At 44.3% G+C, this 12,362-nt stretch overlaps 1 protein-coding gene across 1 annotated transcript; it reads left to right on the top strand.

Moving 5' to 3' along the window:
• The first annotated feature begins 3,223 nt into the window (after positions 1–3,223).
• On the top strand, positions 3,224–11,994 carry echs1 (enoyl CoA hydratase, short chain, 1, mitochondrial). Its single transcript, XM_056292449.1, has 8 exons — positions 3,224–3,361; positions 8,236–8,433; positions 8,575–8,702; positions 8,875–8,974; positions 9,085–9,189; positions 9,449–9,568; positions 9,705–9,772; positions 9,895–11,994. The coding sequence occupies exons 1-8, from the start codon at positions 3,268–3,270 to the stop codon at positions 9,958–9,960; spliced, it is 879 nt and encodes a 292-aa protein (XP_056148424.1). The 5' UTR covers positions 3,224–3,267; the 3' UTR covers positions 9,961–11,994.
• The last annotated feature ends 368 nt before the right edge of the window (positions 11,995–12,362 follow it).

Here is a 12,362-nt window from a genome sequence, read left to right as displayed (position 1 = left end):
CGTGAAATGTAAAAATAAAAACAAAAACTGAAAATAAATATCAAAACAGTCCCAAACAACGACCAGAACTTAAAAAACTACTAGAACGACCACGGGGGTCATTTTGACCGCCGCGGTTTTTAAACTCTATATTCTGTCAGGATAAATACCCAACTGAGATATTATTGCATTACGGGGTTAGTATATCTGTTATGACGCTAACTGACACCAAAATTAACACTTTAATTAATACTATTTTTCAAACAATTTAAAATGGCCGCTGTCAAACGCCCGTGAATACCGCATCGCGTCGGTGGCAGTCACGGTGCGTCTGTAAGCAGACATGTTGGAAATAATCAAGAATCAAGTTTAGACTGTTCCTCTCCGCTGGAGGGCGCTAGTGTGTTTCTAGGACAGAGCAACGAACTTCACGAAGGAAATGACGCGACCAACACACGACATGACGGCCACGATCACGGCGGTCATGCTGACCGCCCATGGTCGTTTTACGTAGAGCTTATCCTTGTGGAGTTAGAAAACAACGAGACAGGAGACGTGAGAGTAGACGTAGTCGAGGTAGTTTACTAGCTCCAACTTAGCATGTCATACATTCGACAACGACACTGAACCGTGAACCGGAAGCGGAAGTGCATTATCTGACCCCTCGCCTCTTCCCTTAAAAGTACACCGTCCTCTTAGGTGAATGTCTCTCGTTATATATATGTGGGTCACCACATCCTAACCTTTTTTTTGTGTGCGATTGATCTAAAACTCATTTTAATGCAAATACATGCAGTTTTACGAGAATTCAGGGAGCGGCAGGTCGGTATGTTTTGTTTTTTTTCCCCACAAAGTGATTAAAGTTTGAAAATCCAAACGGCCGTCTTCTCGCCTCGGCGAAATGACCCGGCGACGCCGCTGGACAACGGCACAGGAAAACAATTTATTTTTCCTGTACAATTTATGACAAAAATAATGAATATAACAAGGGAAACTTACCCTGCGTGTCTTCCGGTCACTTTTTACACTGGCTGTTCTGTTACCTGATCATAATAAAAACTCTAGTCCGCTTCTGCTGAGATGTGTTCGACACAAAGTCAACCGATCAAACGAGAGAGCTACGTCAGCACTCTAAAATGGCCGCCTTAAAGGAGCAGCAGCCCCTGGTGAAGCTACCCTCAAATGTGTATCACCACACAGCCCCCCCCCCCCCAGAATTCACCACTGTAAACTACTAATAAGACCCGTTAGCTAGGACGGGTTTGACCCTTCAGCCGAGCGGTTAGTGATGTCGCCTTGTGGTGCAGTACACACCGTATCGAATCCCGCACCGGGCAAGAAAATAACCGGTTAGACCAGTGTTTCTCAACCCTGTCTTCAAGGAACCCCTATCCTGCACATTTTCTTTGCAACCCTGAATAGGTACCTGTTTGTAGTTATTCAACCAATCAGCAATGAATTTTGTCAGATGTTGCACACCTTGCATAATTAAGTGCTACGAGATGATTGGTCGAGTAAGTACAAGCAGGGCTACCTATGCAGGGTTACAATGAAAATCTGCAGGATAGGGGTTCCTTGAGGACTGGGTTGAGAAACACTGGGTTACACCATCAAGAAAAAACGCAAAACGGTAATGCAACACAAAAGTACTCAGTGAAACAGTCAACGTCTCGGGGGGGGGGCGGACCAGGCGCTCAAAACGGCTGCGCTGAATGGGTATGGGGGCGGGGGCAGGGGACAGAGCCGGAGCTCTGGCAGGGGCCCGAGGCTGGGCCAGGGGCCTGAGAAGGGGGGCGTCCACGCCCCGAGGGCAGGGCCAGTTCGACCGGCCCACCCAGGTCCAAATGGGCAGGCTTGAGACGGTCCACCGAGACCCGCTCCGGCTTCCCCCCCCCCCCGCATGTCCACCACAAAGTTCTTAGGCCCCGCTTCCAGGACGCGGAAGGGCCCGTCGTAGGGGGGCTGCAGGGGGGTACGGTGGCTGTCGTGGCGGATGAAGACGTACCTGGCCGACAGCAGATCCTTGGGGGCGTAGGACTGAGGGAGGCAGTGGGCACTATATTACTGAACAAATGACAGACAATGATGATGTCTGTGAATGTTCTCATTCATCCAGGTCATGGTTATCCAAAGGAGTTGAATCAAGTCTCATCACCAGCTAGTCAAGACTAGCTTGGTCTAGTCAGAAAGGCACGAACTGAAGAAGCCTCTTGGATGAGAGGCGAAACGTCTTCACGGATATATACCAAGTCCAGTTTCACACGATTCAACTCCTTTGGAGAAGACGATGATGATATTTATAGGCAGTGCTGCATGATGTAACAGCAAATGGGGATCTAAATAAACACAAACAAGCAAACGCTGTCATGCAAGGTTGGTATGTGTTCAGTTAGTGTGAAGATGTATCTGTTCAGAGCATATTGTGCAACACTCTATACTGCACACCCGTGGTCAAACTATAAAAAAGCAAGCTTACAGAGGCTTCGAGTGGCTTATAATGATGCTACGAGAACACTGCTAAAAAGACCTAGATGGTGTAGTGCAAGTGAAATGCTTGTGGCTGCAGGAGTCAGCGCCTTTCAGGCTCTTCTAAGAAAGCTCATGTATAAATTTATTTGCCGGCTCAATGACTCTGATAATGTAATCATCATGGGTTTAACTAATATAAGATTCAGTGCCACACGCTACCACTCCCGGCAGTGGGACCACTGGTAATGGACGTGCCTTCTTATAACACACTGACTTGTTCCATTTATATTATTTTCTTGTGTTTACTCTTTGTATTGTCTGGGGTTTGTCTTTTACCTGTTTGTCTTTGTCTGTTATAGACCCCGAGTCTGCAATAAAGTTTTGAATTGAATATATATATATATATATATGTGTGTGTGTGTGTGTGTGTGTGTGTGTGTGTGTGTGTGTGTGTGTGTGTGTGTGTGTGTGTGTGTGTGTGTGTGTGTGCGTGTATTTTTGTGGCATTTGCCCCGACCGTGAAAAAGACTTTTCTCTCTCAAGACAATAAACCATCTCAAATCAAATAACAGTTGCCACATACAGAGTGTACTAGTGTAATGTGAGTCAACTGTTCTTCATATATATGGGCTCCCACAAGTGTGTATAACAGTACACAAGGAGCCAAAGTCAAATTTTAGAAAGGGGGCTGTCCATCTGAAGTACTGTGCGGGGCTCCGAATGCACCAGGTGGCGGTAGAGAGCGTTTAACGTCCCATGAAGAGACCGCGAAGAAGACACTTCATCGACGACAACGAGAGGCCGCTCGTCGCTGCTGTCATGGCCTTGTTCTGCCGCGCCGCGTACCTGCTCCTGAAGCCCTCCAGACCCGTCGCAGCCTGCATCTCCGCAGCGGCGCGTCAGTACAGCTCAGGTAATACGTTTCAAACCACATTTCGGCCTCCGTTTTGTTTTACCCACGTCCAGTGTCCCTGTCACAATGTCACGGAGCCTGCGTCACTCAGTGTGCGACGACTCCCGTGGCGTGCCGGGCTTTCCAACATAACACCGACGCGTAATGATGCGCTTTCATGGATCCTGTGTCAGGTAAAAAACGATGGGTGACTTTTACGCAATGGCAAATTGGTGTGATGAAAGGGAGAACCCGTTTCTTGGTTCAGTCACACGTTGCATCTGTTGGGTGATCTGCAACAGAGGTTCCCAAACTTTTCCTGCCCGAGATTCCCATTAACTGTTAAAACGGCGAGATCTTCTCTATATTGTTTTTCAATGCAGTATTCCCCTTTTCAGTCTTGAATGATGAACTATTGATGATTTCATGAAATAGACGCGGTATGGCAACATTAGACATCGTTATAGTCATATTTTGGGAATACAGTTAAGTCGTTGCATTTGTGGCGGCACGGTGGCGCAGTCGTCTCGCAAGCAAGAAGGTCCTGGGTTCGAGTCCCGGCGTTGTCCAACCTTGGGGGTCGTCCTCTGTGTGGAGTTTGCATGTTCTCCCCGTGTCTGCGTGGGTTTCCTCCGGGGGCTCCGGTTTCCTTCCACAGTCCAAAGACATGTAGGTCAGGTGAATTGGCGGTGCTAAATTGTCCCTAGGAATGTGTGTGTGTGGGCCCTGTGATGGCCTGTGGGCCCTGTGATGGCCTGGCGGCCTGTCCAGGGTGTCTCCCTGCCCAATGACTGCTGGAATAGGCTCCAGCATCCCCAAGAGCAGGATAAGGGATTAAGACAATGGATGGCCTTGCATTTGTTTTAAAAAAATCCCTTATATAAATTGTGTCTCCAATAGACATGTGTTTATTGTAAACATATCAATAGTTCTACAGTGCCTGGTTGGCCTTAATGAGGATCTGGTTCCAAAAAGATGCAGATTTTATTGTGGCACTTTCTTATGTTAGTTAACTACCTACTGTAATGCTTTGTGGTTTCACTATAGTTTCACTATAGTGGTCTTGTAGGAAATTGACAGCAGACGATATCACATCTGACTACTCTTTATTGCAGGGTCCATCTGGTGTGTTTTAGTCATGCAGCAAGCATCCTCAAATGCAAATGAGGTGTCGTGTCAGCCAATTATATCCTAGGCTATGTCTAGCTACAGGATATTACATCCCCCTTCTTTTGTAATGAAAGAACATAACATTAGAAAATAACTGTTTAGTAACTCTGTGACAACAGTTTATCACTTGAAGTACATGACAACAACTAATGCAGATCTAATCATAATAATACTTTCAGCTTTCAAAGTTTCACTTGAACACTATGCTAAACAGTGCATTGCCCCTTTTCTCCTTGCAGAACAGGTAAGTAATAGGTATGTTGAACAAGCACATTTCAGCTTACAATGAACATTGCAACAGGATTTTTTTTCTTTTCTTTTTTTTTTATAGGGCAGTGATCGGCCTACACTCTTTACAATTACAAGTCCAGCACTTTTCTCGGCTTGACTCTGTGCCCAGACCTGGTAATGACACAAAGTGTTTGCCCGTCAATGGCAGAGTCCTCAGTGCCAGTGGTGTCTGCAGGTAAATTCTGGGTTGTTTGAATGTCCAGCCCGTCACACACTTCAGCTTTGTGTTGTAGCTCGCATTCTTTGTTCTGCAGCAGGCAACGGCGGTTGCGGCGGCAAGTTTGGCCCTCAGCAGTGCGGATGTGGTAAGACCTGACCGTATCTGCATGTTTAAGGATGGTTGCAGGTTTCCACTGTCCATTTTCCAGTTGGTAGCGTACAGTGTCTCCAGCCTGCAATGCTGACAGCAGCCTGGCATTTCGGTTGTAGTACTGGCGCTGCTGGAGTTGCCGCTGTTGTCGCCTCTCTCTCACTGACTTTTGGCAGACGACCTGGGTTTGCAGGTGTGTCGCTGTGGTGGGGAGAATGGATCTCAACCTTCGGCTCATAAGCAGCTGTGCTGGTGACTTGAAGCCATCTACTGGAGTGTTCCGGTACTCCAGCAGACTGAGGTAGGGATCTGTCTTTTCAGTCTGTGCCTTGTCCAGCATCGCTTTGGCGGTCTGGACTGTTTTTTCTGCAAGCCCATTGCTTTGCGGGTAGTGGGGGCTTGTTGTTGTGTGTTTAAAGTCCCATGCACTCGCAAAGTTCTTGAATTCCTGTGAGCTATATTGCGGGCCGTTATCTGAGATGACCTCTTCAGGAACGCCATTCCGGGAGAACATGGCTTTCAGCTTTCGGATCACCGCTGATTAGGTGATAGAATACAGCCTCTCAAGCTCGAAGTACCTGCTAGTAATCAACAGCTACTACATAGTCCTCTCCCTTCCAGGAAAACAGATCAGTGGCAATGACTTGCCACGGCCTCTCTGGAATTTCGTGTGACATCATTGGCTCTTTTGGGTTTGATTTTCGATGTTCAAGGCAGATGGCGCACTTCTCCACCATGGCTTCGATTTAATTTCCCATTCCTGGCCAGAACAGGATGTCTCTGGCTCTCTGCTTACTTTTCTCCTTGCCCAGGTGTGGAGTGTGTATGCATGTAAGCATGTTTGCTCTGAGAGAGTGTGGGATGATGATTTTCTCACCTCTGAATATTATTCCATCCATTTCGGATGCTTCGTCCCTGTGGTTCCAGTATTCAGCTATGATGGGCGGGCATCTTTTTCTCACCTCAGGCCATCCTGACAGTGTCGTCTGCTTCAACACGGTGAGCTGAGCATCCTGTTCAGTTGCTGCTCTGATGTAAGCAAGCTTTCTGTCACTCACTGGCAGGTTGTTGATGACTGTGTGAACCTGAGTATCCATGCCCTCGCTCAGAGTGTGGTCACTGAAGGCTATTGACTTCCTGGAGAGAGTGTCTGCGACAGGAATATCTTTACCTGGACGACTGATGATGGCGATGTCATATTTCTTTCTTTTTTTTGAATATATATTTTTTATTCGTGAAAAACAAGCAAACAACAAACAAGACTGGGAATACAAGTCACCATTTTTCATATTTCCTTTTCTCACCCACCCTTCCACCCCACCCAACCCCTGCATCTCAACAAAAGCACACAATACAAAGAAGAAAAAAAATATATATATGTGTATAAAAGGGGAAGACATTGTCTCCCCCCTAATAGCTAACATCACAAACAACCACAACAACAGCAATAATAATAATGATAATAAATGAGTGAATTAAATAAGCAAATACAAAGTACAAAATACTTGTACATACATAAAACATACATAACCAAAAAAAAAAGAAGGTATGGACAATTGGTAATGCACCAAGTCAACATGACAATCTGCCCTCAAACGCCACCTGCACCTCGCGAGGCCACAGTCCAGGGTGCATGCACCCACACATTGTTATATTTGCACGCATACCCACCAACATAAACGCATACCCAATGTACCTATATATACATTATATGTATGTGCATGCAAATGCATATCTTAGAACAGTACCGTTGTCTAAACCAAATCACACATCCACTGCTCTATTCCAATGGGATAGAGCAGTGGATGTGTGACTTTAGGCAAGTTGGTTGCTAAGTGTAGTGTAGCTCCATGGCTAAGCGGTTTCTCTCGGACTTTAGGCGGGTTGGTTGTGAAAACAATACGGTCCCTAACCATTCTGTTTGCGTTAGCATAGCCGCAGTCTTTGACTAGCAGTTTCAAGTCTGTAACGAATTGTCCAAACAATTCGCTAGCACCTTGCATTCTCTCTTGAAATTTATATCTAGCAAAGATCGGGTTAGCTTTCGGGATAACATACTCCTCGAATTTATCATAGTACGTTTGCAGTACCTTTGGCCTGGTCCGCTGTCAGTGTCCATGTATTGAAAATATGCCGTCCTTTGTCTCTGACCCACAGAAGGAGGTAGCTGCACTTATCCTCCTCGCTCGTTGCCGTCAACGGTCCAGTGAACATTAGCTGCACATGTTGCTTGAACCTTCTCCACGACTCCGGTAAACTGGTCGAGTCCCAATCCAATCTCGGTACTGGAACACTCGAGGAATCCATTTCGAATGGTAGACGATGAGTCCACTATTCTGACACCATGTAATACTTTGTGGTTTCGCTATAGTCACTCTTACAGTGGTCTTATAGGAACTTGACAGGAGACGATATCACGTCTGACTACTCTTTATTGCAGCGTCCATCTTGTGTGTTTTAGTCATGCAGCAAGCATCCTCGTATAACCCTGACGTATGCAAATGAGGCGTCGTGTCAGCCAGTTACATCCTAGGCTATATCTAGCTACAGGATATTACACCTACGGGCAAAAGATGCAGTTTTTGGCAAAAATATAACCTTGAACTTGTAGTATTTTATAAGTGGTTGTAGCGTTTGCCCCACAAGACATACGTATGAGGGGCACATGCTAAGTTCTGGACATGAGGTTGTTAGTGTGTTGATTCTTCACATTTTCTGGAATGATTAACCAGGACTTGCCTTATCTCACCTCCTGATGGCCATGTTTAATCGTTAGGGTCTAGAGAAGGGTCAGTTAAACTCGGACCACTTTAGTAGATTATTTGATAAACTGCATTGCCGGCACCCTGAAGTGGATCAGCCCACATCTATTTGTGTCATTTTAACTGTTACACTCACACATCAGAAAGTTCACTATTAAACTGATAAATCATTCAGAACCTACACATACCAGTATCTTTAAACTCATTTTGTGCCATTAAGATCGCTCAGTAACATGAATGATAACAGAATGCTGATTTCTAAATACCACCCTTCTCTGTGTGTCATCGTGGTGCTTGGTGCCAGATGATAGGCATCTAAAGGTGTGCAATTCATTTGTCTCTGGGGTTTTCTGTCCATCCAGGTGGTCAGTATGACTACATCATAGTGGAAAAGCGTGGTGAGAAGCAGAATGTCGGTTTTATTCAACTTAACCGGCCAAAGGCTCTCAACGCTCTGTGCGACGGGCTGATGTCAGAGGTGGGACAGGCTCTTGATGACTTCGAAGCTGATGGAGGCGTTGGAGCGATTGTTATCACAGGCAGCGACAGAGCCTTTGCTGGTGAGGGGACTGAGTGTGTGTGTATACGTGCCAGAATATGTGTGGTCCACATATTCGTGAGACGTTAAGTATACTAGTTGTATCCAAATGTAATTAGAAAGCCCAGAATTGCCCCATTTGAGGTTTGTGTTGCATTTTCAGCGGGGGCGGACATAAAAGAGATGCAGAACAGAACCTTTCAGGAGTGTTACGGTGGAAACTTCCTGTCCCACTGGAACAGAGTTTCCACAGTGAAGAAGCCTGTGATCGCTGCTGTCAATGGGTTTGCTGTGAGTATCTCACATCAAGCCTTGTGACATATTGAACTTTTCCTGTCCAAATCTCCTAAATGGAGTCGAATTCAAAGTTCTCAAACGGACAGCGTACTTTAGTTGAAAATCTCTGACTGTTGTCTAGGTGCTCCTATTTTTCTCTACATAGTTTGTCTTCTGCTGTTTCTAGCTGGGTGGAGGCTGTGAGTTGGCAATGATGTGTGACATCATCTATGCCGGAGAGAAGGCTCAGTTTGGCCAACCGGAAATCCTGCTGGGGACCATTCCTGGTAAACCATTCTCCCACTTATCATTATTCCTTTGTGAACTTCAGTGCCTTATTTGTTGGTCAGTTTAACATGGATCTGCCTGTTTTTTTCATTTCTGTTCTTCTCTCCAGGGGCGGGTGGTACTCAGCGGTTGACCCGTGCAGTGGGGAAATCCCTGGCTATGGAAATGGTGCTAACAGGAGATAAGATCAATGCCCAGGAAGCCAAGCAGTCAGGTAAAAGACTTCTCTTTATAGACACACGCCTGACCCTGGAGACAGCATCTAAGCATGGGCTCATCAGAATTTTGTAATTGAAACTGATTAATCCAGTTGAATCACCCTTTGAGTCTAATGAGGTCAAACATCAAGATAAAGGTTTGTTTTTAATTGATTGAAAAATAAATCCTCATACCTGGAATCCAATTACGTGCTGCACACAGCTAGTTTCTCTAAGCAGAGCAGATTATTTATTTATTTATTTTTTGTCTCTCAGGTCTTGTCAGTAAAATTTGTCCAGTGGACCAACTAGTGTTGGAAGCTATAAAGTGTGGAGAGAAAATTGCAAGTAATTCCAAGCTGGTGTCGGCCATGGCAAAGGAGGCTGTTAACGCAGGTGCGCCAGGTTCATTCTGCCATTCTGTTTGAACCTGAAATCCTTAAAACCAAGCAGCAACTTTGGTTTGAGTTGGTTTTTGACCTGTGGCTTTGTTTTTGTTTTTTTTAATTTGTTGATATATCTCTAATTGCAGCTTATGAACTGACTTTGGCAGAGGGGAATCGGCTGGAGAAACGGTTGTTCCACTCTACGTTCGCCACGGTGAGAGAGACTTGGCAATATTTACATTGTTACGTCATGCCAATAAAGCCATTTGAATTTGAGAGAGAGGGAGAGAGAAAGAGAGATATGACATTGATCCGCATGTCTGTTTGTGCCTTCAGGAGGATCGTAAGGAAGGCATGTCGGCATTTGTGGAGAAGAGACAGGCCAGTTTCAAAGACAAGTAGAGCAGGAGAAAATCTGGCTGAGAACCAAGATGTTCAAAGATCCAGCTATCCCCAGCCCACTTCCTGATCTCAAATCTGTTGTCATAATTACTTGGATGCTGCAAAAAAAAAAAATCACAATACCAATGGAAGATAGATGCTAAGAAGAATTAGTATTTGGCACTAAAGCAAGTGCACAAGAGTGTCTTATGGTACAGCTGTCTCTGTGAGTACATGCACAGTGTCCAGATCAGATGCGGTCTGCATACAGCAGTGCCATGTGTGTTCCAGTAAAACTGTTTGCTAAATTTGTCATCACAAGTAGCACAGCCGGAGCTATGATGGCCAATACCAACTTTGCCTTTATTTGTATTCTCAACGTGATGCAGACATTTTGTGGGTGGACAATTTTAATTTGTACATTTTGCAAAAAAAAAGAAGAATCTGTAATGGTTTTGAGTAACTGAGAAAAAAATATTGCTGTTGATTGAAAGGATATACCTTCTTTCCTTGTGTGACACCATATGCTAGGTTGTTGACTAAAATTTCCATGATGATCCTTAGAGTAGGGAATGCTATTATTCCTTCTTTTTGTTACACCTTTAGCTGATTGAAAAACTTAGTCAACCATAACCTGGCTTTGAAAATTATGAACCAAGTTCACTTTAGTTCAAGTTCAGTTTACTGTCATAAATGCAATGAAATGTATATGCCCTGGCTCTTCCCCCTCTTTTTCTACTGTCGGCTGCTCCCATTAGGGGTCGCCACAGCAGATCATCCGTTTCCATCTCTTCCTGTCCTCTGCATCTTCCTCTGGCATGACAGCCACCTTCAACCACCAATCAAATAATGCGGATCATAAGATGTCCATACCGGATTGGTCGAGGCCTGGGTTACCAACGACCGCCCCCTACTGTTGGCCGGGCTGTCCCCCTCATTCAATGTAGATGTATAATGTCTTCATGCGTGCTCAATAATCCAGGTAAGGACAAAACAGAAAGTTAAATCAGTTGATCTGGACACAACGTTTATCGTTTGTGTCAGGAAACCCGATCCTTGGGGTGGACCAATTTCTGGCGCAGCATCTTTTGGGGTTTGAAAGTAACTGAGATGTGAAGTTTGGTTGCCAGGTCCCCCGGCAAAAACAGCAGTATAGTGTATGCTGTTAAGTGCTAGGAGGATTGCCGTGATTTGTACATCGGGGAAACCAAACAGACGCTGACCAAGAGGATGGCACAACACAGAAGAGCTAACACGCCAGGCCAGGACTCCACAGTCTACACCATCTACAGGCCAGTGGCCACTCTTTCAAGGATGAGGATGTGCACATCCTCGATAGGTATGAATGCTGGTTTGAACGGGGAGTCAGATACCTCTTATCCACCAGAATGGTGCCGGTGCGGAGCCAGTTCTCCCTTGGTGCATTTTGAGAACCGGTGTCTGCATTTTGACAGGTTTGAGAACTGAACTGAACGTGACGTAGCAGAACTTCCGTTGGGGAAAAAAAACTGATGGTGGACAGAACCCTCATTTTTTTTAATTTGTAATACCATTATTATATAAACAAAATCTGGCCATAACGATAACAAATTAGCAAATGGTACAACTCAGACTGAGCTATTACAAATTTTTTTGTATTTCACAAAAAATAAGGAAAAAATAATAATAAAAAGACAGAGGTCTAATCAGAAATCAACATATGTGTTTCTGTAAATATGCAAAGCTTGTTTTGTTTGTATACATTTCAGTGCTTTCTTAAAATATATTAATTCATTCACGAAGACTAAGAATAGTGGCTTGGCATTAATAAATCTAGATCCATGGATAATTTGTTTAGCCATAATAATCAAGCTATTGTACAACATTTCCATATTTTTACCCTCCCATTATAACTCCAAATTTAATATCCTTATAATCTAAATTAGGCAAATGAGAGTCCTTTTCAGATATCCAATTTTGAAATAATTTCCAAAAGGCTCTAGTATAATTACAAGTAAAAAAACAAATGTTCTAACGTTTCGATAACAGAATCACAAAACATACAATTGTTTTTTCAATGTTAAATCTTTGTCTCAGAAACTCATTACAAGGATAAATACCATTTATCATTTTAAAATGAGTTTATTTCGCTTTTGGTGAAATAGGGAGAGTGAGGTATCTGGTTCTAATACTACGATCTCTTTAGGATATTTTTTTAATTGAAAGGAAAGAGTACAGAGATAAGGGCACCCCTTGCAGTTTTGTTTGTGCACTTTTTTTCTCCGTAAAATCGAGACTGTCTATGTAAAGTGAAGGCATCTGAGGTACTAACTCGTCATAAGGCATCATTCCTTTTGTCATATTTGAAGTAATACTTGGGGTAGTATTGGTAGAGGATCAATGACCACACCGGGTTATAGAACTCAGGTTTAATTGTGGCTCAG

This window comes from Lampris incognitus, chromosome 13 (genome assembly GCF_029633865.1).
Source record: "Lampris incognitus isolate fLamInc1 chromosome 13, fLamInc1.hap2, whole genome shotgun sequence".
NCBI lineage: Eukaryota > Metazoa > Chordata > Actinopteri > Lampriformes > Lampridae > Lampris > Lampris incognitus.
The sequence above is the reverse complement of the archived record's forward strand: the minus strand, read 5'-3'. Positions and strand labels throughout refer to the sequence as shown.

Coding starts and splice junctions, on each gene's coding strand:
- echs1 (XM_056292449.1), top strand. CDS start 3,268: ATGGCCTTGTTCTGCCGCGCCGCGTACCTGCTCCTGAAGCCCTCCAGA. Junction 8,434..8,574: donor CAGCGACAGAGCCTTTGCTG/GTGAGGGGACTG, acceptor TTGCATTTTCAG/CGGGGGCGGACATAAAAGAG. Junction 8,975..9,084: donor CCTGCTGGGGACCATTCCTG/GTAAACCATTCT, acceptor TCTTCTCTCCAG/GGGCGGGTGGTACTCAGCGG.